This window comes from Microtus oregoni, unplaced genomic scaffold, assembly GCF_018167655.1.
Source record: "Microtus oregoni isolate MIOR12 unplaced genomic scaffold, Mior012 000004F_ref0000308, whole genome shotgun sequence".
In the NCBI taxonomy this organism is placed as follows: Eukaryota; Metazoa; Chordata; class Mammalia; order Rodentia; family Cricetidae; genus Microtus; species Microtus oregoni.
The window spans coordinates 56564516-56591440 of NW_024543063.1; the positions used below are offsets into that span (position 1 = coordinate 56564516).

At 48.7% G+C, this 26925-nt stretch overlaps 1 protein-coding gene across 1 annotated transcript; it reads right to left on the reverse strand.

The window, feature by feature from the left end:
- Window positions 1-2245: 2245 nt before the first annotated feature.
- Adgrg3 (adhesion G protein-coupled receptor G3) lies at window positions 2246-26925 on the reverse strand. The gene is made up of 11 exons (XM_041650625.1): window positions 26805-26925; window positions 13860-13995; window positions 12391-12540; window positions 11651-11785; window positions 11154-11193; window positions 10921-11012; window positions 10675-10787; window positions 7868-8148; window positions 7620-7713; window positions 7033-7307; window positions 2246-3546 (listed from the first exon to the last, which is right to left on the reverse strand). Exons 3-11 carry the CDS (start codon window positions 12523-12525, stop codon window positions 3434-3436), a joined length of 1278 nt encoding a protein of 425 aa, XP_041506559.1. The 5' UTR covers window positions 12526-12540; window positions 13860-13995; window positions 26805-26925; the 3' UTR covers window positions 2246-3433.

Here is a 26925-nt window from a genome sequence, read left to right on the forward strand (position 1 = left end):
AGGGTCCTGGGAGGAGCCGGCACCCACAGGTGCCACCCTGGCTTCAGTCCAACCTGTGGAGGGGTGTTGAGTGGACAGGTTGTTGTCCCTCTCTGACTCTATTTCCACATTGCAACACCCTTGGCCAGTTCTTTAAGTGGTGGTGGAGGAGGGAAGGGGGTGTCAATAGGAATCAGGGCCGGCTATCTATTTTTGCCACAAACCTCTCAGGACAGAGCAGGAACTCTATAATGCCTATTTGAGGTGAGGCAAGGCCTAGGCTCTGAGAGGTGGGGCCACATGCCCAGTGTCACACGACTCCTGAGCAGCAGAGTCAAGATTCCAGTTTCTAAGACAACTCTATCATTAGCTCCGATGCATGAGAAACACCTGTGACGGTAAGACCCAAAGGCCCCAAGCCTGTCCTCCGAAACAAACTGCGGCTCAACACACACCAAAGCATGGGATCCTTTCCCAGAATTCAACAGCAGCCTTCTTGCCTTCCTTCCTCTTACTAGCCAGAAGTCAGGCGACAAGGATGTTCCAGTTGGGCAGGAAGGGGCTGGCAGCCTTTAGTCTAGACATCTATACTGGCCTACTGGGAATGGGTAATGAGGGGCACAGAAATCTAGGTAGACAGAAAGCCCTGGGAGGTAAGGGGTACTCTGCAGGCCACAGCAGGGCAGGGGTGGGGCGCTCACCATTGCTCCTTTCCCTCTCATTTTAGTCAGAGTTCTCGAAAGGAAGAGAACCGATAAATGAATATACGTGGGATTGTTAGAGTGGCTTACAGGAAGGAGCCGGTACAGGCAGCCTAACAATGGCTGTCTCACGTTAGAGAGGCTGAGAATACGGAAATTGCTGAATGTTTCAGCAGCCCCAATCTGGCGGTGAAGGTTCCTGGAGAGCTGATGGTCTTCAGTCCACACTGGTGCTAGTATCAGCTGAAGAACCCCACAGCGACAGGAGATGAGTTTGCCAGGGAGAGTGGGGACAAGCAGGCAAAAAGCTTTTCTTCACTGTCCTTTTATCTGGGACCAGAAGGTGACACTCACTTAGGGTGGGTCTTCTTGCTTCAACTAATATGACCTAGAAAAATCCTTTACAAGTTGATTTTAGTTGATATCGGATGCAGCCAAGTAGACAATGAAGATTAGCCCTGTTCCACACCTCCATTATTATTTTCTTTGTTTTTTGAGGCAAAGTCTCACTATGTATCCTAAGCTAGCCTTGAATTTAGGATGATACCACCGTTGCCTCCTGAGGGCTGAGATTATTGGGGTAACCTACCAGATCTGGCTCTATTATTTCTGCTGCTTTTTGCTTCTCATGGAGGCCGGAGAAAGAGGGGGAATTAAGGAGACACAGGAGGGAAAGGAGCCCCTCACGCTGGAGTCTGATTGAAGACTCTTGACAGCTGAGAGTCAAACGTCCCAGCACGATGAACGTTTGCTGTGACGGCTGGCGGCCCACACAGCACAGTGGTTTCTCTTCTCAGAGGGATTTCAAAGAATGTCAGCCTAGCAATGAACTGTGCTCCAGTCCTGATCATGTATGACAGCTTCCCTTTCCCAACGAGAAATGGGCAGCTTTCTAGGAACCCCATTTTCAGTAACAGGTACATCTTAACCCCCTGTGCAGCCTGTGACCCACGGTTTTACCTGACCAGATAACAGTCCTGCAAGGCATCGCTGGAGAAACTGTATAATCTCATTTATCCGAAAGGGAGAAGAAAAGAAAAGAAATTACTCACCAACTGCTTGAGCTGTCAATTGAGAGCCACTCAGATCACACATGTATCAATGGCAGTTGTCAGGACCTGAAGTTAGAGGCTCTCTTGAGAAGCCACACTCACATGCTCAGGTGTGACCTATCCCTTTCCTGAGTGCCTCTTCTAGCTCCCCTGTTTAAATCTACATTTAAATATCTCTCTCTCTCTCTCTCTCTCTCTCTCTCTCACACACACACACACACACACACACACACACACACGCTCTCTCTTTAACAACATGCTTCACGCTGGCTCTACAGAAATTCCTTTCTTCCACAAAATCGAGGATAAGGAACCTCCTCAGGCTGCAGGTGGCAGTGCTGGCCCATTTCTCTTTCAAGGCCTCTGAAGCTACAGAAGAAAGCTGTGGTTGAGAAATGAAGGCTGAGCCACCGAAAGCCACATCCTTAACCTGAGTCCTGCCTGAAGCATCCCCTTCTCCAGGAATCTGTCAGCTTTATGCAAACACATACATCCATTTGCTCAACCAACGAGTATTTGTTTATTAAAATATGTGCGACAATTATTGGCTTAATGTGGGAAGGCCTGCTGCTCAGGCTGGGTGGAAACAGTGGACAAGGCTGTCTAGGTCCCTGCTTATAGGAGTTGGACATTGTGGAAAGGGTGGCCTCTTCTCCCTTCCCCACCTTGACCACATGCACTAACGTGGATGGAGCAGGCATGGCTCCAGTTCTGGACCTCAACTTGTGCCCCAACAATGACAGCAGGCAGCAGGTCAGATTCAGATCTCCCACCTGGCAGTCAAGTGGTGTGAGTGTGGGTGTTCCTGGAAGCTCACCCTCTGAGGGGCATTCTCTGAAAGTGTCCTGAGCACTTAGAAGGACCTCAGCCCTCAATGGTGCAGTCATTGCAGTTAGGATGAGCTCCGACTAGGGAGCAAAGATGAGGGTAGAGTAGGTAGAAGACCATCAAAGCCCCCAAAGAAACCTCGAGCCCTCTGCTCCCCTGACACATACGGAACAATGGCCTGTGAATGTCCCGGGGGGCTGGGAAAGATGGACAGACAGGCAGCTATAAGGGGGGATTGTAGTGGGAGTGGCAGGAAAAGAACACGAAAGACTGGAGTTTCTTCCAGGGGCTTCACCAAGTTTCCTCTCTTTGGCCTAGGCTCTCAGTGAGATGAGAGGTGGTCCATGGCTAAAAACAGCTGCTTAGATGTAGAGATCCGTCTCCATGGCAGCAGGGGTAAAGATGACACTCTGCCAGAGTGGTTGGTCTCAGGTTAATAGGGACTCTCCTGCAAATCTGCTTTTGCAGCTTTTTGGACCCACGAACACATCAGAATGGGAGCTTTTAAAAATGTTTTTTAATATCTATTTCATGTGTATGAGTGTTTTGCCAACTTATATGTGTATACAGCACCTTCATGCCTGGTGCCCTTGGAGACCCGAAGAGGTATCAGAGCTCCTGGAACTATAATTCCAGACAGTTGTGAGCCAGCGTGTGGGTGCTGGGAGCTGAACCAGTGTCCTCCTCAAGCCATCAATCTATCTCCAGCCCTCTGAATGGGAGCTTCGAAGTCATATGGTTCAGCGTGGTCTCCGTTCTCTTCCTCCTCAGACACCCTGTATAGAGAAGGCAACGGAACCCAGAAGGAAGTAGGGGGAGCTAGCTGTCTGAGGTCACGCAACCCAGCTGGAGGTGAGAGTACACTTCAGTCACCTACTCCTGTGACATGGAGTGGGCCTGGCCAAGGCGGGCAGTGCCGGAGGAGGGGGCTGTGGTGCTCTGCCTCGGGAAGTAGAGGATGATGAACCAGCAGAAGATGAAGACGCCTGTGGTAAAGAGAGGGTTTCAGTGAGCCTGGAACAGGCTGCAACAAAGCAGGGGCTCCACTCTAAAGTCAGGCACTCGATGAAAGAATTAGGTAAAATGGAATCTACTCCTGAAAGAGAACCAAATAAAACCTTAGAGACCACAAACACCGGCCTTGAGATAATCTCCACACACACCTACCACAGCAAAGGACGAGCAAAACAGAGGCATTCCCAGCTATATAAACCAACGCCACTGCCCCACCGCGCTCCCCACACCGCGCTCCCCACACCGCGCTCCCCACACCGCGCTCCCCACACCGCGCTCCCCACACCGCGCTCCCCACACCGCGCTCCCCACACCGCGCTCCCCACCATCCTCCTGTGAAGGATGGCAAGAGGGTGCCTGCCAGCAGGATGAAAAGGGAAGGCGTAGTAGCGTATAAAAACTAGAGGAAGTACAGAATTGACTGGGAAGTACCACTGTGTGTCTGAAGGGAATTCATAATGAAAACACCACATAATGGTAGCCATATTGAGACACTAAATGGTACCAAGGGCTCTGTCTGTTGTACGTGGAGGAAGGTGGAAAAACCAAATAACTTAGACTCATCAGAGTGAGACACGCAGGCTTCAATATTAGTGTGGCCCGTGCAAGAATAGTGAGATTAGCCAGGCGGTGGTGATGGCGCACACCTCTAATCTCAGCACTCAGGAGGCAGAGGCAGGCGGATCCCTGAAAATTTGAGGTCAACCTGGTCTACAAAGAAAGTTCTAGGTCAGCCAGAGTCATTACACAGAGAAACCCTGTCTCAAAAACAAAATAAAGCAAACAAGCGAAAAATAATGATGTCATCTCTTAGTTCAAGATGCCTCTCTCCCCAATTCCAAACCTCTGGGATAGTCCAAATATGAACTAATGAGTATTTATCTGGAGACTATCTCAGATAGTCCTAAAGCAATTGTGTGTATGTGTCTGTGTCTGTATATTGTTTTTTAAAAATTTACTTTTCATATATATGAGGGTTTTACCTACATGTATGTATGTGGACCAGGTATCTGTGGAAGCTATAGGTACTGGATTCACTGGAACTGAAATTACAGATGGTTGTGACCTCCCATGAGGGCACTGGAAACTGAACCTAGGTTCTCTATGATAGCAGCAAATGCTCTCACCCACTGACCCATCTCTCCCGCCCATTTTTTATTTATCGTTTTAGTTAACATACAAAGAAATAGATTTTACTGTAACATTTTCTTTAAGAAAAAGATTTGTTTTTATCTTATGCATATGAGCATTTGTGCCTGCATGTAAGAGTGCCCAGTGCCAGAAGAGGGCACTTGCTTCCCTGGAACTGGAGTTAAGAGGTCGTGAGCTGCCATGTGGCTGCTGGGAACCAAACCTGGGTTCTCTGGAAGAGCAGCCAATGCTCTCAGCCACTGAACCACCTCTCCAGGTACTCACCATGGCTTTTTCATACATAATTTATTTTGGGTGCTCTCTCTCTCTCCACCTCTGTCTCCCAGCTTGTACCTTTCACCCCAGCAGTCCCTATCTACTCTCATGCTCTACGTATTCCATTTCCTTCTCCCCACACTCTTCCTTTAAACCTTTTTCCTTCCCATGGTCCCTTTCTTTGCCCACACCCCACATACATACATGTATCAAACTTAAAGCTAGGACCTTAACGTGAGAGTGTCTGTGGTATGTGGCTTCTACTGCAGCCAGTATGGTGCCCCTAAAGATTAGAGGCTTGGCTAACAGCACGGATCTTCACCTGGACCAGCAGATGCCAGCATGTAACCAAACCCAGAGTAGAAGCTTGGCGGATCTCTCCTTCCCTACCTTAAACTGGGTACTTCAGCTGTGTACACAGGCATGCTGAACGTTTAAGGAGTGTACGTCTAAAATGGCAATCCTCCCTCAAGGCTGATGTAATCAGTAGATTATTAATCAGCAGCCTTTGCAGGGTCCTGTTCCCAAGCAGGGGAGCAGTGCTGGCTGTCTCGACAGTCACAGCCCGACACACGGTCCTAACACTCTTCCCCCCTGTCTTCCTCTCCTGTAGTCGCCTTGGATTCTTGGAAGAGTGCGTCTAACCAATGAGCATCTTGTGACAAAAGTTAAGGTTACTCCAAGGTGGGAGCACTTTCTCACTGCAGACAGCTCCCTGAATAACTGTTCTAAGGTAATGATTAACAAGGTCCTGACTGTGCATGCCGCTTGCCCAGTCTTTTGTTTCCTCCGTGTGCCAGGCTAAGGCTGACATCACCCTGAAGTCAGGGCCGAGGATGCTGTTCCTCCTCCTCCTCCTCCTCCTCCTCCTCCTCCTCCTCCTCCTCCTCCAGGGTAGCTATTCTCAGTGTCCCCTTTTCTGTTTTATCTGGTTGGGTGGGCAAGTGACTGTGTACGCTCTCCAGAGGAAGCCAGGCCTCTGGCTCAGGATGCTGGTGATATGCCAGCTCATCAAAGACCTCCTGGGTCCCACGCACGCATGCATCCATTGTGAAAACTGGGCTGAGGAAGGGACAATGCTACTCTTAGAGATGAGTGAGGATGAGAAGTACTGACTGTCTGGTGGAGTTGGGGGGGGGGCAATGATTAACACTGTCCCCTTGACAGAATCTAGACTCACTTAGGAGACAAGCCCCCTAGGCGTGCCTCTGAGGGATTTTGTGGATCAAGTTGATTCAGGTGGGAAGACCCACCCTAAAAGTAGGGGGCACCATTCCAAGGGCCTGGAAGAAATCTCGAGGGTCAGCGGTAAAGGTGCTTGCCAGAAAACTCGACGGCAGGGACTCAATACCTGGGACCACATGGTGGAAGGAGAGGACCGACTTCCACAGGTTTCCTCTGACCGCCACATGTGCATGCATTCATGCACAAATAAATAAACCAATACAATTCTAATAATTAGAAAGAGAGAGTAAGTGCCAGCACTGTCTCTCTCCCGTGTCCTGATACAGGTATGATGTGAGCAGCTGCATCACGCCTTCCCCATCACAGGGTCTGCACTCGTGAGACATGAGCCAAGGGGAGGCCTTTAGCAAGCTGCTTTTGTTGGGCATTTTGTTGTAGCAATTTTTAAAAAAATTAAATACATTTAAAAACTTCTTTAGAATTCTATGTCCTGTAGAATCACGTGACCCTGCCTTCCTAGATAAGACTGGTTAGGACTAGCAGTGGTCACCTAATTCAGAGGCTTGAAAGAGTTATGTTAGGCAGTCATTTTGGAAAGCAGAGAGAGACTGAGTTGCCACAGAGCCTAGGTAGGAGACAACACTCAGCTCCAGAACAGAAGGTGGGAATATCTGCTTTGATTTATGTGGCTTTTCCTGATCCTGGCCCCAGTGACACCAGGCACTATTGCTGCCCTGAATCCCACAGGAGTCTTGCATATCCAAAATTAGCACCTTTGACTTGAGCTGGTTTCTGTGGGATCCTGTGTCCTGGAAAGTGCTCTCCCTGACCCCCAGGTACCCCTGGTGCCGACGAGACAGCCTCACCTTGCAGCGAGTTGAAGAGGGCGAAGATGTAGATGGTGGACAACCCCAGGGGCGTGAGCACAGCCAGCCCCCAGGTCATGCCCACCAGGCTCGAGAGACCCAGAACAGTGAAGACCGACCTCCAGGTCTGCCCCTGTTCTTTGCCCGCTGTGACACTGGGCAGCGTGAAGATCTTCCAGGCCACCAGAGCCAGCACCACAGCTCCAAAGAGGAAGCTGACAAGAAAGTAGCCGTGGACGGTGGCATAAAGAGCAGGTTCTTTCTGGAACCAGCACCTGAAGGAAGAGGAGGAGGAGGACAGCCGCTGGGGCTGAGTAGGAAGCCCCTGTCCATTGAGCCCCAGGAAGCTTCCCTGGCTGATCTTCAGTGACAGAAGATGCCCCCCCCACTACTGCCCCATCTTTCCTGGACTGCGTCCCTTATTTCGCTTTCTGACTCCAGACTTCCATTTGCCTCCTGTGTCACAAGTCAGCTGGATCTGAACATCCTTAGCATGTCGTTCTCCTCCTAAGGCCCCCTCCCCTCATTCTCTCCCTCCCAGGAAACCAAAGTCCTCCACACCCTCTGTCCCCCACAGCCCCACTCACAGTTCCAGTGAGGTGCGGTTCTCCTGGTCACGGATAGTGTAAACACCGTAACTGTTGCTACTCCCCACACCAATGACCACAAGAGCAGGCAGGCCTGGGACAAGGGGAGGAGGTGGGCATCACCAGTGCTCCCTTGGGTGAGCTCGTCTCAAAGCCCTGCAGCCATCCATCCCGCAAGCTTTGGGCTTCCATGGGTTCTACCTCCTTAGCCCTCTAACCTGACTCCTACCCCTCCAGCCTGTGCTTACCCCATCCCAGCAGGCTCAGCTTCAGGAAGTAGTGTCCAAAGTAGGTATTGAAGACCCTGATGGCCAGTAGGTAGAGGTGGAAGGCCTCCAGGCCCATCCAGGTGAAGACACACAACAGAAAGTAGTGGAAGATGGCAGCTCGGACCCCGCAGGAAGATGGGGAGCCTTGAGAGCTGCTCCCCACACTGATCAAGAAGGTAAGATTCAGGAGAAATAGGCTGCTGCTCAGAGCCATGTGGATCTTAGGGGCATCTTCAGACTTGAACCTCTGCAGAGAGAGCCTGGGAGAGAAGGGCCAGGGAGCAGCCCCAAGGAACCACAGCTTACCTGGGGTGCCCAGATTGGTCTATCTCCCAGCCACAGTTCCATATGTAGCTGCTATGACCCTCATGGCCAGCTCCTGACTGACCATTCACTTTCCATCTTTACCAGTGGTTAGTTGTAGGCTTAGACTGCTTGTTTGTCTCCCAGCCGCCCAGACCCAAATAATCACACAAAAAGTTTAATTACAACAGTTTGGCCAATGGCTCAGGCTTCTTACTAACTAACTCTTATATCTTAACCCATTCCTATTATTTTGTATTTTACCATGAGGCTCATGGTTTACTGGTAAGGTTCTGGGTGTCTGTCTCCTTCAGCAGCTAAATGGTGTCTCCTCAACTCAGCCAACTTTCTCTCTCTCTCTCTCTCTCTCTCTCTCTCTCCCTCTCTCTCTCTCTTCATCTCTGTTCAGGTTTCCACCTGGCTTTACTCTATTAAGCCATTGGCTGAAACAGCTTCTTTAATAACCAATGGTAATAAAACATATTCATAGCATACAGAGGGGACTCAGGTTCAAATCCACAAGGCCTTTCTTGGCTCTCTGGGTTGTGTGGGCGCTGGGTCCTGCCAGCCTCACCTTCTGACACATTGCTTGGCTAAGCCATGGAACTTGCAACAATGACGGAGTTTGTTTTCTTGTGTCTCCCAGGCTTGACCATGCAGGTATTTCCCAGTAGCAGTGAAATTCTCTGCTACCTCCCCACAGGGGATCCACCCATGCTGGGCCTCAGGGCCCTGCACAGGGGGCAGAAAGCTCTGGGTATGTGAGTTGGGCGAGCAGATGTGGGCAAACTGGTGAGGCCTAGAATGTAGCAGTGAGCAGGGCTGGGGGAAGGCCAGAGACTTGCTCAGGGTCCCAGAGTCTCTACCCAGCCAGTGTGCCCTGCTTCTCTGTGGGGCTTCTTGCCACTCTGAATTCCTAGCAGATAAAGACCAGGAGGGCTCCCACTCGAGAGTCAGAGCCTACAGTTTTCTGGAGTGGAGATAAGAGGCATGTCTACCTAAGCTGCTAGGCTCCGGTGTTGGGAGCCGGCAACCGTTTCCTCTAGCGCTCCAGGGTCTGCTCAAGGATCCAGCAGCATGGTTAGCTGGTGAGGTACACTCAGCTCATTGAGAATGGGAACAGGCTAGGGACTGTGTTCTAGGCCAGTGCTTGGAGGGGTGGGAAAGGGGAGGGATGGCGTGGGTGCGGCACACAAGGGCTGAAGCCCAGGGCTACTCGGTGACAGAGGCACATGAGAAAGACAGAGGGTCCATGGACTGGAAAGATGGAAGGTCAAAAAATGCTCCCAGTGGGTTCCAGTGAGCTTGGGCTCCAGGAGCTGAGGTTAGGAAAGGTTGGGACAGAGGCTTATCTCACAGGTTCCTCCATGTCAGCAGGTATGGGGTGTCTTTGCTACAGTCTGACTCAGAAGAGCCAGGTGGCAGGGCTATCTGTCCCTTGTGTCCTGTCCCATGCCTATTCCTTGCTGGAGAAACTTGCATGTCCCTGAAGGGGTACTCTTTCCCACCTTCAGCCACGAGGAACTAGGAAGGTGGTGGTTAGTCTCTTGCCATTTTAATCCAAGAGTAGTCAAATGGCTTGGCAGGCCTGTACATTCTACCCTGTGACCATTGTGGCCTGGGTCATTGCCTGTGATCAAAGTCAGACCCTAAAACAACTAGATATTCATGAGGTAAAGATGCATACACATAGAAGTGTGACCCCCAGAGTTCTGAACCTACAGAAGTGTTCAGCCTTCTGCTGCAACTTTGAATACTCTGACAGGAGCCAAGTAGTTTCATTGAGGCAGATTGTATCCCCATTCCAGTGTGGATGTGGGCATACAAACATACATGCATGCACTTGCATGCACACACATGCATGCATCCCTGCCTGCATGCAACACACATGCATGCATGCACATATTGATGATGTCTAAAGCAGTGGAACTGAAGGGGTCTTGAGACTACTTAACCATATTCTGCCACTGACAGCTTCCTGGCTTTGATGATACTCTACAGTTACATATGACATACTTGGGGAAGTTCCGGGAAGGAGCCACAGACTGTCTGTGCTATTTTTGCAGTTTCCAGTTAGTCTATAATTATTTCAAAATGTTTGCTTTTAAAGACCTCAATTTTGGAGCTTCATCTTTGCTTGAATATCTAAGGAGCCGTTCTTGAGGAAAAGGCTGAAATTAGCATCCTGACAAAAGAGAGAGAAAAGCTGTGGAAGGTAGGGCCAACCCCTGCGGCCTTGGGTGGAGCCCCTAGTTCTAGCCCTGCCTGGGCCACAGGAGGTGAGTTTTTGAATCAATCATGCCCTGTGTTCGCTCATTTGAGCTGAATTTCTTCTACTTCCAACTTCAAATGCTAGTCCCACCTTGTCAACTAGCAGACTCAGGACCAGAGAGGACCACCAGGTGAGGCCACAGGACAAAGATACTTTATCCCTTTCCTTTACCTCCCTGAGGGCATGAGAAAAAGGGGGTGGGGCCACTCACCTGAGGGCAACATAGAAAACAATGGTGAAGGCCAGGAAGATCATGGAGACTCCACAGCCTGCTTGGGAGATGCGAGTGAGGGTCTGTGCTGTGGCCAGGTCCAAGGTCGGCCTCTGTAGATGACCCCAAGTCCACATCACATCACTGAAAGGCCAGGTCCGCACATCTCCCAAACCCCAGCCAGCCAGGAAGCCTCTCCCAGGACAGAGGCTGGACCTCTGAGATCAGGAGGGCATGGGCTGTTACCAGCAGCAAGGCGAAGAAGGTCAAGTGGTCGCAGCGGCAGACAGTCCTCTCATCCCCGAGCTCCGTGGAGCAGCCTTGGGAATCCCAGTCTCCTGGGGGCCACAGGAAAGTAAGGGCGGGGGTGGGGGGGAGAAGAAGAGGGAAGGGAGGACCCGCCTCTACCCTCACCTTCAGCTCTATGGGAGCATGTAGCTTCCTTTTTTTCTCATTCTAGAGAAGTCTTCCAGACCTACCTTTAACCACATTCCAGAATACACAAGTGAGGATCATATTCTGAAACCAGAGAGTACAAGTCAGGAAAGGAAGGAGGGGGAGGTAGGGAGGAGACAGGGTGCTCCCGGGGCCTACATGTGCCTTAAGAGGAAGACCTCTGTAGGCTACACGGGGAGATTGCATGCCTGGGAATCCGTGCTCCCTGAACAGTTGCTGTGCGTGTGGGAAATACAGTAAACACGGCACACATAAGAGGGTTTGCCTGTCTGTGCACACACACCTTCAGGACCATTGCCTGCTGAGTGTGGAAGCACGCACACACATTTATGAACACGGAGATGGGACACTATGGGGCATGTATGTTCACATGGGCAGGGCACACAGATGTCTTTGGGCATAACTCTGCACGACCCTGATGGTTTCTTCTAGGTAAAGGGTGCAAGGCCCATGCATGGCTTCTCAGAGTTCAGGTGCTGTGTGCCCTTTGGGAACTGCCAGGCCTGGGCAGAAGACTCACAGGTGGCTGACGCTGGTGGGAGAAGGTGATCTCCACTGGCTCCGATAGCCCAGTGGCGTGTGTCTGGCCCACACTCAGGCCCACCATGCGGTTGTTCAACACGCTGTTGCCGTTGTCCTGGAGGAGCTTGGGGCCCTGGGAGGCAGTAGCAGGAGGCTAGGCTGTAGGAGGGGCTGACCTTACCTGCCCTAGCTAGAGAACTCTAGGTCGCCCCCTCACTTGGAGTCAAAGCCTGAAACTAGGGGAGCAGGGATCCAGCGACCCAGGGGCATAGGCAGCCATATTCCTGCTGCCCCCTATAACATGCTGAGCTAGGCTGAACTGGGATCTAGGCTCCCTATCACCTTGCTGAAAGCCAACCCCTGACATCTCTGAACCGGAAGAGCTTGAGGCTAAGTTTAAGCGGATGGGTGCATGCCTCAGGAGCGCCGTCTGGCACGCGTTGTCCAGGGAGAGCATTTTGGCCCTTGTGGACAGTCATATCTGAGCACACCTGATTATATGTTCTCAGGAATACAAAGTGTGTTTATGCATGTGCAAGGACACACGAGCATGCATGAGCCCACTTGGACTTCCTACACAGCCAACAGCTACTGATGTCAGGATATCAGAATCATCTTCAGTCCACAGACTGTAGAAATGGCTCTTAGATGACCTAGCTGCCTTAGAGAAACATCCCAGGGACTCTGGCCCACTGAGTATTTAACTGCAGCTTCCTGAGCTCCCGGCAGGCCTCTTACCTTGAAGACATTCCCCGCACCAATGTCCAGAACAGTTATGGCCAACCGGACGGCAGACCTGTTGCCAGGCAGGAGGGCTCCAAACAGGCTCTTGGGAAGTCGGACTCTGTCAGTGGGCTGGACCTCACCCTGCATCACCTGCTTTGGGATCTGTAACCATGGACCCAGAAGCCCCTCCATTACCTGGAGGATTCTAGCCCCCACTCAGGTGGTGCTACTATCCCTGTTGGGAGAGAAGCTGCAGCATGTCGGGAGAAGGGGCAGCATCTGAGGACTTTTAGTTCTGGGGTGGAGGCTCTGCTTCTTGTGGACTAGGCCCTTGGACAGGCATCAACAGTGGAGCCCAGCTTCCCCATCCCAGGGACCAGCTGAGCGTGACTGTGTTGGTGCAACCATGCTCTGCTTTTAAGTGTGGTGAGGGCCAGTGGAGGGCATCCTGGAAAGAAGCTTTCCCTGGTGTGCAAGAGACTTGTATTCACCTTGAGTGTGAAGACCTTCCTGCCCAACAGTGAAGTGTTATAGGAACCGAGCATAGTTAGAATGTTAGAACAAACCTCCCCAGAAATCACCGGGCATGCTTTGTCTAGTCTCTGGCCTCCTGGGTACCCTGGGGCCTCAGCCTGCACCTGCCAGTTCCCTGCTTCAGAAGGGTCCATGCTCATGGGAAGAGCTGGGGTTGAAGCCCCAGTTTCACTTTCCTAGTCCAGATCTTGTCAAAAGGACATGTGGGTGATGCCTTGGGTCAGTGCATACCCTACCCAGAGGGTACAGCATCATAAATGGCTGAGGATGTTGTGTGATGAGGAACTCAGTAAGATGCCCGGACCTCTGCCCTCAACTTCATCCCTGAGGGAAGACTGAGGACTTGCTGAGCCCTTGCTGGACCAAGAATTCCTTGGATATTAAGTCAGATGCTCTTTCCAATATGTTTTTGTTCTGTTGTTTTTGAGACAGAGGCCATCTGGATAGCCTGTGTTTGCCCAAAACTCAGGAGCAATCCTCCTGCCTTTGCCTCCTGAGTACCAGGAGAATGAGTGTGCATCATTCTGCCTGGCTTCTGATCTCTTGAAAGTGGGCAATATTCTCACTATTTATAGGCAAGAAAATGGAGGGTCAGAAAAGTAGTGTACCCACAATGACCATGGCTAAGGGCAGACGAAATTTACCCTGGGACAGTGTAAATCTACAGCCTTCCCTCCTGTTCAGTTGCTCTGAGGTCAAGTGTGCCCTTACTCTGACTTCAGATGTGTGCTCTGGTAGAGAGGTTAGTGGGCACTTTAGGCTTGGAGGTGCCAGAGATTCATCTTCCAGATGAGCACCCAAGGCCTCTGGGAGAAAGGAGACTTTATGAGGACATCAAGGGCTGAGAAGGGGGGCCAGTTCAGGAATCTCCCAGCACCCTGGCTCAGGAGGGGTAAGCTTTGATGGATACCACAGAGTCCTGAGCCAGCCACCAGGAAGCTCTTCACCTTGGAGGGCGTCAGAGAGAAGAGCAGGTCTTCTGAGATGTCTGTGCTGACGTTCTGAATCAAGGCCTTAACAAAAGGCTTGTCCACAGTCTCCTTGGAATTCTCCAGCAGGTAGGACTCATAGTTCAGCCAGTATCTGCAAGGGGCAAGGGACGAGGGAAGGAGGAGCTTGTAGGCTGAGCCACCCACTCATCAGGCTCTTGGGGTGATAGTTAGCCCAGAATCTCAGAGACCCTGGACTGTTAATGTGAGGAAGAGGAATGGCTTGGAAATTGATCCTGAAGGAGTCTAGCTAGAGATCTTTTGAAAGATGTTTGTCTTTCAAAATGCAATATGGATCTTTGGATACCACCATTGATGGGCGTATGGATCTTTGTACCTCTGATGGACACACGGCTCTGTGCACCCACCCATGAAGGGCACTTGAATATTTCCCACTGTGCTAGACAGGTTTTGTCAATTGGCACAAATTAGAGACACCTGGGAAGAGGGATCGAGAGATTGAGTCCATCATATTGTCCTGCAGGCTTGTCTGTGGGGCATTTTCTTGATTAATGATTGATGTGTGCCCAGTCCACTGTGGGTGGCTCAACCCTGGATGGGTGATCCTGGATTGTATAAGAAAGCAAGCTGAATGAGTCATGGGGAGTGAGCCAGTCAGGAGCCTCCTTCCAAATTCTCTGCTTCAGTTTCTGCCTCTGACTCCCCTCCATGATGATGGCCAAATAAACCCTTTCCTCCCATAAGCTGCTTTGGGCTGTGGTGTTGATCACAGCAACAGAAAGCAAACTAGAGCTCCCACCTTCCAGCTGCTGTGAACAGGGCTGCTGTGCCAACTCACGAGTGCTCGCAGAAGACTTATTTTAAACTCTTTTGGGCACATACGCGGGAGTAGGATGGTTAGGTCATATTCTAATTCTCCATTTCGCTTCCTGAACAGCTACCAGATGGTTTTCCCCAGCAGCTGCACCATTTCCCGTCCACACCTGCGTCGTATGAAGGCTCCAGTAGCTCCATAGCCTTGACAACACAACGGTTTAGTTTGTATTGCTTTCACCTGTAGCCACACTTACGGCTATAAAGAGGTGGTGGCTTTGATTTGTATCTTTTTAGTGACCCAGTGAGGTTGAATGTCTTCTCATACACTTTTGGCTATACATATCTTATGTGAATACATCTCTTTGGGCACATTTATTGAGGGCTAATTGTATACTAAAAATTCAGCTTTTGAATACTGAGCCACAGGCCAGCAAGAGGCCTCAGAAGACAAAGGCACATGCTGAGCAAGCCTGACGACCTGAGTTTGACTCCTGGAACCCACATAAAGGCAGAAAGGAAGAACTGACTGGACAGACTTGTTGTCTGGCCTCCACACATGTGCAGTGACATGTGTGCCCCTACCCACACCATAAAACACAATAATAAATATATTTTGGGTTTTTAAAAACAGGTCTCATGTAGCCTTATAGACCAAGCTGGCCTTAAATTCATAGATACACTTGCCACTGCCTCTCAAGTGCTGGAATTAAAGTCATGTGCCATGATACCTGGCTTAAATAAATGTATGTGTGTAAAAAAAAAAAGTGGCATAATGCACTCCTTTAATCCACGCACTTGGGAGGCAGAGGGAAGCAGATATCTGAGTTCAAGGCCAGCCTGGTCTACAGAACAAATTGTAGGACAGTCAGTACTACACAGAGAAACCCTGTTTGGAAAAACCAAAAAAGAAAGAAAGAAGGCCACAGGAGCAGGCTCAAGCCAGCAACCCCCACCCAGAAGGCCTGAGGCAGTAACTTCCATAGGAGGAGGTACAAGGGAACAACCACTGAGGGAACAGGCCCAAGCCAGAGACCTCTGTGGGGCACGAGCAAATCAGGGACCTCCGAGGGAGCAGGCCTGAGCCAGGGGCATTTGTGGGAACAGACCTGAACCAGCAACCTCTGCCAGAGCAGGCCTAAGTCAACTACCTCAGCCAGAGCAGGCCCCAGGAAATGACCTCCATAGGAGCAGGTCCAAGGGAGTCACCACTAAAGGAGCAGGCCCGAACCAGAGACTTCTGTGGGACTGGGCATGGATCAGTGACCTCTCCACCAAAACAGGTCCACACCAGTGACTTCCACCAGAGCAGGCCTGAGCCAGCGACCTCTGCTAGAGCAGGCCCAAGGCAGTGACCTCAGTGGCAACCCTAAGCAAGCAATCTCTGTGGGAGCAGGCACGAATGACCACCAGTATTGCAGAGCAACCCCTGGGAGTGCTGAGTGACCTCCAGAAACACTGAGTGACCTCTGGGGTGACTGGAACTGTGGCTCTGATTGCACCATGAGGAGCAACCACCTGAGCCTTGGATCCACTGGCACCTGGAAGATTGACAACCAGAGACACAGCTTCAACTATACCATTCAGAGAAAAAGATGGGTAGACAAGGTAAGAACTCACTCAATACCACAAAGAGCAATATGACACCAATAAAAACTAGTGGACCTACAACAGCAAGACTTGAACTAAATATAAATGAAGCAGAAGCAAATGACCTAAAAAATAACTTTAGGAGAATATTTGAGGCCATTAAAGAGGAAATAAAAAATTCCCTCAAAGAAACGGAGGAAAAGACAAACAAAAATTGGAAGAAATCAACAAATCCCTTAAAGAAAACCAAGAAAAAGCAATCAGATAGATGAAGAAAACTATTCAAGACATGAAAACTGAAATAGAGACAATAAAGAAAACACAAATGGAGGGAATGATAGAAATGGAATTTATGAGAAAATGATCAGGAACCACAAATGCAAGCATAAACAGCAGAATACAAGAGATGGGAGAGAGAATCTCAAGCGCTGAAGATACAACAGAGGAAATAGACTCATCTGTCAAAGAAAACATTAAATCTAACAAAAGCTTAACACAAAATATTCAGGAAATATGGGATACCATGTAAGGATGAAACCTAAGAATAATAGGGATAGAAGAAGGAAAAGAAGTTCAACTCATAAGCACGGAAAATATATTCAACAAAATCATAGAAGAAAACGTTCCCAACCTAAAGAAAGATATGCATATGAAGATACAAGAAGCTTACCGAACATCAAATAGACTGGATCAAAAAAAGTCCCCTCACCACATAATAATCAAAACACTAAACATAGAGAATAAAGAAAGAATATTAAAAGTTGCAAAAGAAAGAGGCCAAGTAACATATAAAGGCAAACCTGTAAGAATTACCTCTGACTTCTCAATGGAAACAATGAAAGCCAGAAGGTCCTGGTCAATCATTACGCAGACATTAAGAGACCATGAATGCCAGCCCAGACTAATATACCCAACAAAACTTTCAATCACCATAAATGGACAAAACAAGATATTCCATGACAGAACCAGATTTAACCAATAACTAGCCACAAACCCAGCCTTACACAAAGTACTATAAGGAAAACTCCAACCCAAGGAAGTGGCTACATCCACAAAAACACAGGTAATAGATGATCTCACAGCAGCAAATCCCAAAGAAGGAAAAAAAAACACACAATAACATCACCAACAACAAAAACTAAAATAACAGGAGCTAGCAATCCCTGGCAATCACCTATAAAAAGGCACAGGCTAACAGATTGGATATGGAAACAGAATCCATTCTTCTGCTGTATACCTGAAGCACAACTCAACCTCAAAGACAGACATCACCTCAGAGTAAAGGGATGGGATTTTTTTAAAAAATCAAATGGACCTAAGAAACAAGCTGGTGTAGCTATCCTAATATCGAACAAAATAGACTTCAAACTAGAAAGAAAGAAGGAAAGGAAGAAACAGAAAGAAAGGAGGGAGGGAAGGAAGGAAGGAAGGAGGGAGGGAGGAAGGAAGGGAGGGAGGGAGGGGAAAAAGAGAGGAAGAAAACTGGGCCACATGGGACTTGACTGCCTGGGAGCAGAGGGTAGAAGAGACAACACAAAGGCTGCTGTCTCTCATTCTGTAGAAAAAGGGCTGGTGTCACTCTCCGTGGTGCTGAAATTTAGAACCTTCTCTGTGCTTGGGTCTCTTTCCCTAGCCTGGGCCCAAATTGTTGCCTTCTTATTGTCTTCCTAGTGTTGGGATCACAAGCCTCTTTCTTTCTTTCTTTCTTTCTTTCTTTCTTTCTTTCTTTCTTTCTTTCTTTCCTTTCTTTCTTTCTTTTTTGGTTTTTAGAGACAAAGTTTCTCTGTGTAACAGCCTTAGCTGTCCTGGAACTAAGCTCTCGTAGACCAGGCTGGCCTAGAACTCACAGAGATCCACCTGTGTCTGCCTCCTGAGTGCTGAGATTAAAGGCACGCATCACCACCACTGCCTGGTTAAAATCTTCTAAAATTACCTTTATTTGTTTATTATGTGAGTGACACTGCGTGCCACACTTTGCATCTGGAGGTCAGAGGACAACTTGCAGGGATTGGTTCTCTCATTCTACTCTGTGGGTCCTGGGAATTGATGTCAGGTTGTCCAGCTTGTGTGTCAAGAGCTTTAACCTGCTAAGCCACTTCTCTAGCACTTCCCCCACCCACTTCTTAAAAATGTAGTCCTGGAGATCAGAACTCGGGTCTTCATGTTTGTACACCACACCTTACTGACCTCTCTCCAATCCTCTATTCACTATTCCCCTTTCCAAGAAACTCTGAACAGGTAGGGCTGAGGTAGTGATAGGAGGCAAGAGGCTAGAGGAAGATACACCCAGACTGAGGCCATGGAGACAAAAGACATTCTCCCTCTTTCCCCTCTCCTCTCCTCTCCTCTCCTCTCCTCTCCTCTCCTCTCCTCTCCTCTCCTCTCCTCTCCTCTCCTCTCCTCTCCTCCTCTCTTCTTTCTATTCCCCCTTTTCTCTTCTCTCTTCCCCTTCTCTTACCTCTCTCTCTCTCCTCTCTCTCTCCTCTCCTCCTCTCTCTCTCTCTCTCTCTCTCTCTCTCTCTCTCTCTCTGTGTGTGTGTGTGTGTGTGTATGTGTGTAGTAGGGATGAAACATGAGATCTCAGGCATGCTAGACAAGTGCTCTAAACTACACCCCAATCTTTGTCACCGTTTTTGAATAGCCATTGTTATCAAAGAGAAAGGACCCTATAGAGATAACAGAGAATAGATTGCAGAATATAAAAGTAAACCATGCAAAAATATGCAAGTATCATTGGATGGAGATAGCATAAGAAAACCATTGGACCAGAATCATAGAGATGAGGCTGTGGAATCCATGGAGCAGAGTATATTATCCTGCTTTGATTTACCTTTAATAGTCAGGGAAGGGTTGGCTTTCATTAGTACCAAATAAAATAAGAAATTGTAGAAGAATTGACATTTTTGTTGCCACAAAAAGTGGTAAATAGTGAATTGAATATATGTTTCTATACGTTCCTACCTTATATACTTAGACCTTCCTCAGCTTTGCAAAACAGCACACTTCACTGTCCTAAGGAAGATTCCCCAGAGTGGTTCTTGGGTACAGTGACTTCTCATTATTTTATGTTCCTTTAGTGCCACCTCACTTCTGTGAGACAGTCCCAGAATGACTTCAAGTTCACAGCCCACCTTCCTCCACCTCCTGAGACTTGGATTATAGATGCGCACCACAACACTGGAGCTCCCAATCATCTAGAATGTAAGCGGAACGTTCCCGTTCAGAAGCAGTCTCCACACCCACACCCCACCCCCTCCTCCAGTCTTTCTAATGGGTTCAAGCCAGACATCTGCTTCATGGTAAGCTAGTTCTGATGACCTCTTCCCCAAGAGGACAGATCGAAACAAGCACTTGACTGATCTCCCCGACCCTCACATCCTATACGAACCATACAGATACAATACGTTGTGGTGACAACTCTCTGTCAGAGAGTGACCTTCTAGAATTTCTAACAATGAAACAAGAAGGAGGAAGGGAGAGGGAGAGGGAGGGAGGGGGGAGAGAGGGAGGGAGGGAGGGAGAGAGAGAGAGAGAGAGAGAGAGAGAGAGAGACATTTAACAGAGGAAACTATTTAAATGACCAATGAGCTCATGCAAAGATGTTGAGTGGCCAGAACCACATGAGGGCCTTCTACACTGCTGACAGGAAGCAAATGGCACAATCACTTTGGGAGACAGTTTGGCAGTCTTTTATGGAGCACAACATATATTCAGTATATATTCCAGCAATTCTGTTCCCAGGCATAGATCTTCCAACAAATGACAACATATGGCCTCAGGACTTGGATTAAAATATTCATAGGAACAATATTCAGACCAATCAAGAACTGGCACCAGTTCAAATGCCCATCAATTGGTAAATGGACAACAGAATGTAATATATTTGCATGGGTAATCAAACTAAAATAAAGACCATAAAATATGGATGAGGCTCACTGCACTAAAGGAAGGAAGGGTCACTTGAAAGAGTTCCCTTTATACAAGATGCCCAGAGGTGGTCCTGAGGAGGAGAAGGCTGGCTGGACCGATGGTGGTGGGGCAGGAGCAGCAGCAGGCTGCAGACAAGCATCGAGAGTGACCGCAGCAATGGCCTCACACACTGTATAAATATCCTAATACTGAACTCTAGTGGTGAACAGTATGTGTGTTGTTATCCACTGCATCCACATCAGGATGCCAAACTGAGGTGGCCCAGTCCTGTGACACCAGCTCCTGGGAGGCGGAAGCAGAAGGATCAGGAGTTCCAGGTCATCCTTAGTCAGTTTGAAGCTTGGGCTATAAGAGACCCTGACCCTCCCCCCACACACATACTCACTGCTGAAAAAGAGATAATACAACCAAATTTAAAAGCAAATAAAATGTAGTCTGGTGGTAGTGCCACACGCCTTTGATCCCAGCACTTGGGAGGCAGAGGCAGGCAGATCTCTGCGAGTTTGAGGCCAGCCTGGTCTACAAGAGCTAGTTCCAGGATAGGCTCCCAAGCTACAGAGAAACCCTGTCTCGAAAAAAAAAAAAAGAAACCAAAAAACAACAAACAAAAAGAAAATAAACTGTAGCATGCCGGAAGCGTTAACCCGGTGTGGTGGCACATGCCTGCAATCCCAATACATAGAAGATAGAGGTAAGATGATCAGAAGGGCAAGGTTATCTTTGGTTATATGGTGAGTATGAGGTCAACCTGGGCTAAAGACTCTATATTTTTTAAAGCTTTATTTATTTGTTATGTATAGTGTTCTCTGTGCATATATGCCTGCAGGCCAGAAGAGGGCACCAGATCTCACTAAAGATGGTTGTGAACCACCATATGGTTGCTGGGAATTGAACTCAGGACCTCTGGAAGAATAGCTAGTGCTCTTAACCTCTGAGCCATCTCTCCAGCCTCTAAAGACTCTATTAAGGAAGCATGGAGGTGTGGTGGAGGAAAAGAGAGAGCAAGAGGGCTCACATGGCACAGGCGTGTTGATAAGGGGGAAATGATGTGTTATGTGAAAACAGGTAAACTTGAAAAAGCTCTGGACTATAGAACAGTGACCACAAGGGCACTGTTGCTATCAGTGTGTTGCCTGAAAGACACGGTTTTAAGGGAGGAGTCACTTATTTTGACTTATGACTTCAGAGGGCTCAGCCCCCAGGTGAGTGTCTTTATTGTTTCCCTGTTTCGGTGAGGCGGAAAACCATGTGAGGTAAGGAAGAGGCTGCTCACCTCATTGCTGCTGGGAAGCAGAGCATATGGGAAACAGACAGACAGGGCCAAGAGGTACCTTTCAAAGGATGCCCCAGCTAGGCAGCACCTTCCCAGTTCCACTCTCCCACCCCAGCGGTTTGTTCCAAGTTTAAATTCATGAGCTAGCTCAGAGCCCTCACAATTCTATTATCTCTGAAAGGAGTTCAGACACAATCAGAGGTAGTTCTGTCATCCAGTTGCTCAACACAAATAAGCTGACAATCAAGACTCACCATCAAGGACTGAAGAGATGGCTCAGCAGCTAAAAGCACCCATTGCTCTTACAGAAGTCACACATACACAGCGGCTCCCATGGGGGCTCACAACCATTCGTATCTCCTGTTCCAAGGCATTGGACTCCCTCTTCTGACCTCCACAGGCACCGCATGTTCATGGTGTACATGCACACATTCAGGCAAAACACTCATGCTCATAAAATTAAAAAAAAATCTAAAAATAACTGAAAATAAATGTTAAGAAAAATTAACCACCCCGCCATGGTTGCCACCGTTACTAACATCCTCCATGTTTGGAGGGAGCATGACAGGCCTTCTGTGAGACTGAAATTTTTGTCAGCTTTCTGAGGGTGGGGTTGACAGATGTGTGTAGTCATGCAAATTCTACCACACTCAGGAAAGGCACTGGAAGAGGCCAAAAGAGAGTGTTGGACCCCCTGCTGCAGGAGTTACAGGTGGTTGTGAGCAGTCTGGTGCAGGGAATTGAACCTGGGTCACATGCAAGAGCAGCAAGCACTCTTAACTGCTGAGCCACCCTCTCTAGTGCTAAACTTTATGCATTAAAAGAATAATTATTATTAGAACCTATCTATTTTTAAAGAAGCATGGCGTTGGACTTCTGCTTCGGGATCAGAAAGAGTTGTTTATTCTCCTAAAAATGCATGGAGAAGCAAAGTCATGCAACAATGGCTGTGGCACCCTGTAAATGGCAGCTAGGACAGTGACAACCTTGGGGTGACATCATGGATAAAGTCTAGAACAGTGATGACCTCGGGGTGACATCTGTATAAAGTCTAGGGCAGTGACGACCTTGAGGTGACATCCTGTATAAAGTCTAGGACAGTGACAGCCTTGGGGTGACATCTGTATAAAGTCTAGGACAGTGACGACCTCGAGGTGACATCATGGATAAAGTCTAGGACAGTGACGACCTCGAGGTGACATCCTGTATAAAATTGTGAACATGAGGCCTCTCTTGTCCTAGGACATCTGTTCTTCCTAAGATCATTCTACTGTGAGTTTGAGTTCCTGATGAATAGAGGTCACCGCAGGCCACAAAACACCATGGGTCACCTGACTGGCCAGGGCAGGGATGAACCAAAAGAGCACGCTAAGGGAAGGAAGCCATTCCTAAATGCTGTTTGGCTCCCTTTATGTCACCAGGACCAACAAACCCAGGGGAAGAAAGTTGCCTCGGCGCTGACTATGGCAGCAGTGAGATCAGGCCCTGCCTCAGACAGGCTCAGAGCTCTGGAGCCACAGCAAGGCATCAGGAGGTCTCAGGGAGGTGTGTGAGAGAAGAGAAACAAACCTGAGACTCAAAGGCCCCAAATAAGTAGCTTTTTCTCCCAACACTGCTGTCTCTGCCAGCCAAGTGGAAAGCTCCGAGGAACCGAGCAGTTGGCTCTTTTCTCACCAGAGCTAAGACATGTGAGCAAGGAAGCAATAAAACTTTTGAAGAAACCAGAAGGGGGCCATTTTTGCGATCTTAGTGTAGATAAATTATTTTTGTTTGTTTCTTTTCTTTTTGTCTTTGACAAGATCTGGCCTTATGTAGCTCAGGTTGGCCTCAAATTCATCGTGTATCTGAGGTTGGACTTGATCTCTTTAGCCTTCTGATTTCTCCTGAGTTCTGGGATTAAAGGCGCTCCATTAGTCCCATCTGCCTGGTTTTGAAAAGAAATTCTTTAAAAAGGCAATGGGGTGCCTTCCTTTTCTGTCTCTCTCCTGAAGAGGTAGCTGCTGTCGTGGCTTCTCTTCTCCATCACCCCCCCCCCCCCGTTTCTCTCTCTCTGTTCTTCCCCCTTCTCCCCTTTCTCCTTTCCTTTTGTAATTCACTAAATACCCATTTTCTCTGCAAATAAAAAAAAGGCAATAGGGCTTGTGAGATGGCTCAAGGGAGCAAAGATGTTTCTCATCAATCCCTGAACCCACGTGGGAGGTGGAAGGAGGCAATTGACTCCACACATATGCTGTGGCATGCTAGTTCCCTAACATTATATACACACACACGCATGCATGCACATGCACACACACACACAATAATAACACTTAAAGCAAACCTAAAGATCTGATCAATTATAGGAACTAAAATTAAAAACCTTAGCAGCAGTCAAAGACAGTGCTGAGAAAGTGAACAGGAAGTCGTGAAGAGAAAGAATACTCTCAGTGTGCGTATTCACAGAGACACATGCAGAATATCCAAAGGATCCCCAAATCACTATGGAAAATCCAGACAGCTCTATAGACCAACAAGCACACAGAGATGTCAAGATTCAAGAGGAACAAGGCAAGGTGTTAAGTGTCAGTTATCAGGAAAATGTCATTACAGTCTCTGTGAGGTACACTAGGAACTGTAAGGATGACTAAAGGGAAAAGCAAAGAATACCAAGAGTTCGCACTGCTATGGGGCAACCGCAATGACACAACCTGTGGAGCGAGATTTGATCTGACCACTCAGTAGCTTCTTCTGGAGTTAACCCTGTGCCTCTCCCCCGAATCACTAGCGCCATGCCTAGGAATACAAGTTCACTACAATACACAACTACAAATGCTTAAAAGCTTGAGTCACCCACAAAGAAATAAGGAGTAAGTTACATGTCATGTAAGAGGCTGAAAAAGGAAACACACCCAAATGAAGACAATAGCCATCACTGGTTCATGGGTTAGGGGGAATTTCACCTCCTTTCTGTAGCTGATTTTCAATGAATATGTGTTACTTTTTGTAGTTTCTTTTGTTTGCCGAGACAGTGTCTCTCTGTGTAGCCCTGGATGTCCTAGAACTCAGTATGTAGAATAGGCTGGCCTTGAACTCAAAGCTCTGCCTGCTCTGACTCCCAAGTGCTAAGATTAATGGCCACCACACCCAGCATATATTATTTTTATAATCAGAAGAGCCTTTAAAATAAAGCACACTAACATTTATTGAGCTCCTGCTGTCTGCTAATACTCCCCCATGAATTATTCACGCAATCAATCGTCAGTGACATTGTGAGGAAGCCTGAGAAGTCCGAAGCAAGGCCTTGAGAACGCGGCAATGTGGCCGTGTGGACGATGGCGGAAACCCCAGCGCTCAGGTGTGTGTGTTTAACCTCTGCTGTCATCCTCTGAATCCCATTTTACAGGTAACCTAGATGACACGTGAGCACTGGCAGACTGGTCCAGCTTGTCACATATTCAGCTTCTGTCAGTTTGACCTCTTACCCGCTGCGCAATCATAGGCAAGTTCTTTGACTGCCCAGAACCCCACTCAGTTCTCTGAGAAATGGGTTGATAACAGGACCTACTTCAGAGCTCTTTTTAGTCTGGATGTCAAACGTCCCACAGGTTCCTGCGTGGGAACACTTTGACCTCCTCTGGTGGTGCTGTTTGGGAGGTTGGGCCTAGATGGTGGATGTAGAACACAGGGGACAGGCCTTGAAGAATACAAGCAAGGCCCGCTTCCTATTGGCCTCTGCTTCCCGTGCCCCTCCCTGACAAGGCATGTGTGAGCAATCATGCTGGAAGCCTCTGCCTCCATGGACAGAGCCTCTCCATCCACCGTGCCCTCCCCGCCATGGACAGCACCCTCTACTGTGAACCAGCCTTCCCCTTAGCTTGCTCCTGCAAGGTATCTTGTTTCAGGGATAGGAAAAGTAACTGTAGACAGTGTTATGAAGATAAAAGGGCAAACTCAAGGGATGTAGTGGGAACCAACTCAGTCGCTGCGGCACTCGCTCTCTCCAAGGTATTTATTCAGGCCCTAAGGTGTCTAAGAAGCTGCCTGAGTAGCGGCAGGCGGGGCTGGGAATGTTTTCAGGCCACTGAAAGACTGACTGCCGACCTGAACCTGGGTCTTAATTAAGCCAGGTTCGGGCAAAGGTTTTCATTCAACCCTTCGACGACCGTTTCCTGAGTCCTGGCTGTAAGCTGGCACTTTGGTAGCATTCCCTGATGAGTTTTGGGTCCCTTTACCTAGAGGAAAGAGCTACTCTTGGCAATGGCTCCAGCCGGGACAGCACCTGGGTGAGTTTTGCCTAGAGGACAGAGTTATTCTGGCAATGGCTCCATCAGGGACAGCACCTGGAGGCTTCCCTTCCCCCACCCCATCTAACCAGCTCCCTTGGTCTTATGAAGCCCATCTCTGGCCTCCCCGGGGCCATCTTTCCTGAGCAGCCCCATGGAGCCTGTAGAATTACACCCTATCCCGTCTCACCTCCGCCTATGACACCATCCTTGGATCCTGCCCTGAAGTCCAAGCAATCAGTCTAGAACGCAGAGCTGACCAAACCCTTCTTAACTTCAACTATGCTATTTCCCATAACGGTCCTTCACACCTGACTCCTTGTTTATATTTCCAGTTCTATCCCCCACCCGTCCCATCTTGACACTGTCGCCTCTGTCCCCTGAACGTCTTTGCAGTCTCACGATTCAAGCCTTGTTGGCCGTCCCCAGCACTATGGAGCTACGCAGTCCTATCACCCACCATCGTGTGGGTCCACTGGAAAACTTTTCCACACTTCTCAAATCCCTTTCCCAGACTGCCTCCCAGAGAAGGCCTTAGCAGACTTCCTCTTCTGTGCTAAACTGGCTCCCTGTCCACACTTCTGACTGGCCATACTCTGAAGTCATCACTATGTGTGTCCCTTTTTGTCCCTCCACTGTTCCCAAGGCAGAGATAGGATAATTGTCTCTGCATCCAGTCGTCCAGTGGTTCTCAGCCGTCCCAATGCTGCGACCCTTTAATACAGTTCCTCATGTTATGGTGACCCCCGCCCCGCCACCATTGTTTTCATTGCTATTTCATAACTGTAATTTTGCTGCTGTTATGAATTGTAATGTAAATATCTGTGTTTTCTGTTGGTATTAGACCACCCTTGTGAAAAGGGTCCTTTGGCCCCCCAAAAAGGTTCATGACCTACAGGTTGAGAACCATTGCCCTAGTCAGTAGGGACTCTGATTACCTGGGTGGAGCCAGGTCAGTGAGAACACGCCAGGGTGAAGAAGGGAGCAGTGTGTTCCAGGGCCCTGGGGGCTTATGACCTTATGGCTTCCCAACAGACCACTCTTCCCATTCCTCCCAGACCCCTCTCCCCTCACCTCTGCAACTTCCCCACATCACAGGAGATGTTCTCTGGCGGCCCACACGTGGTGAAGCACTCAGCAATGTCATTCAAGTCAAAGTTGTCATACTCATGGTTCCCCTTGAGCAGGCAAACGT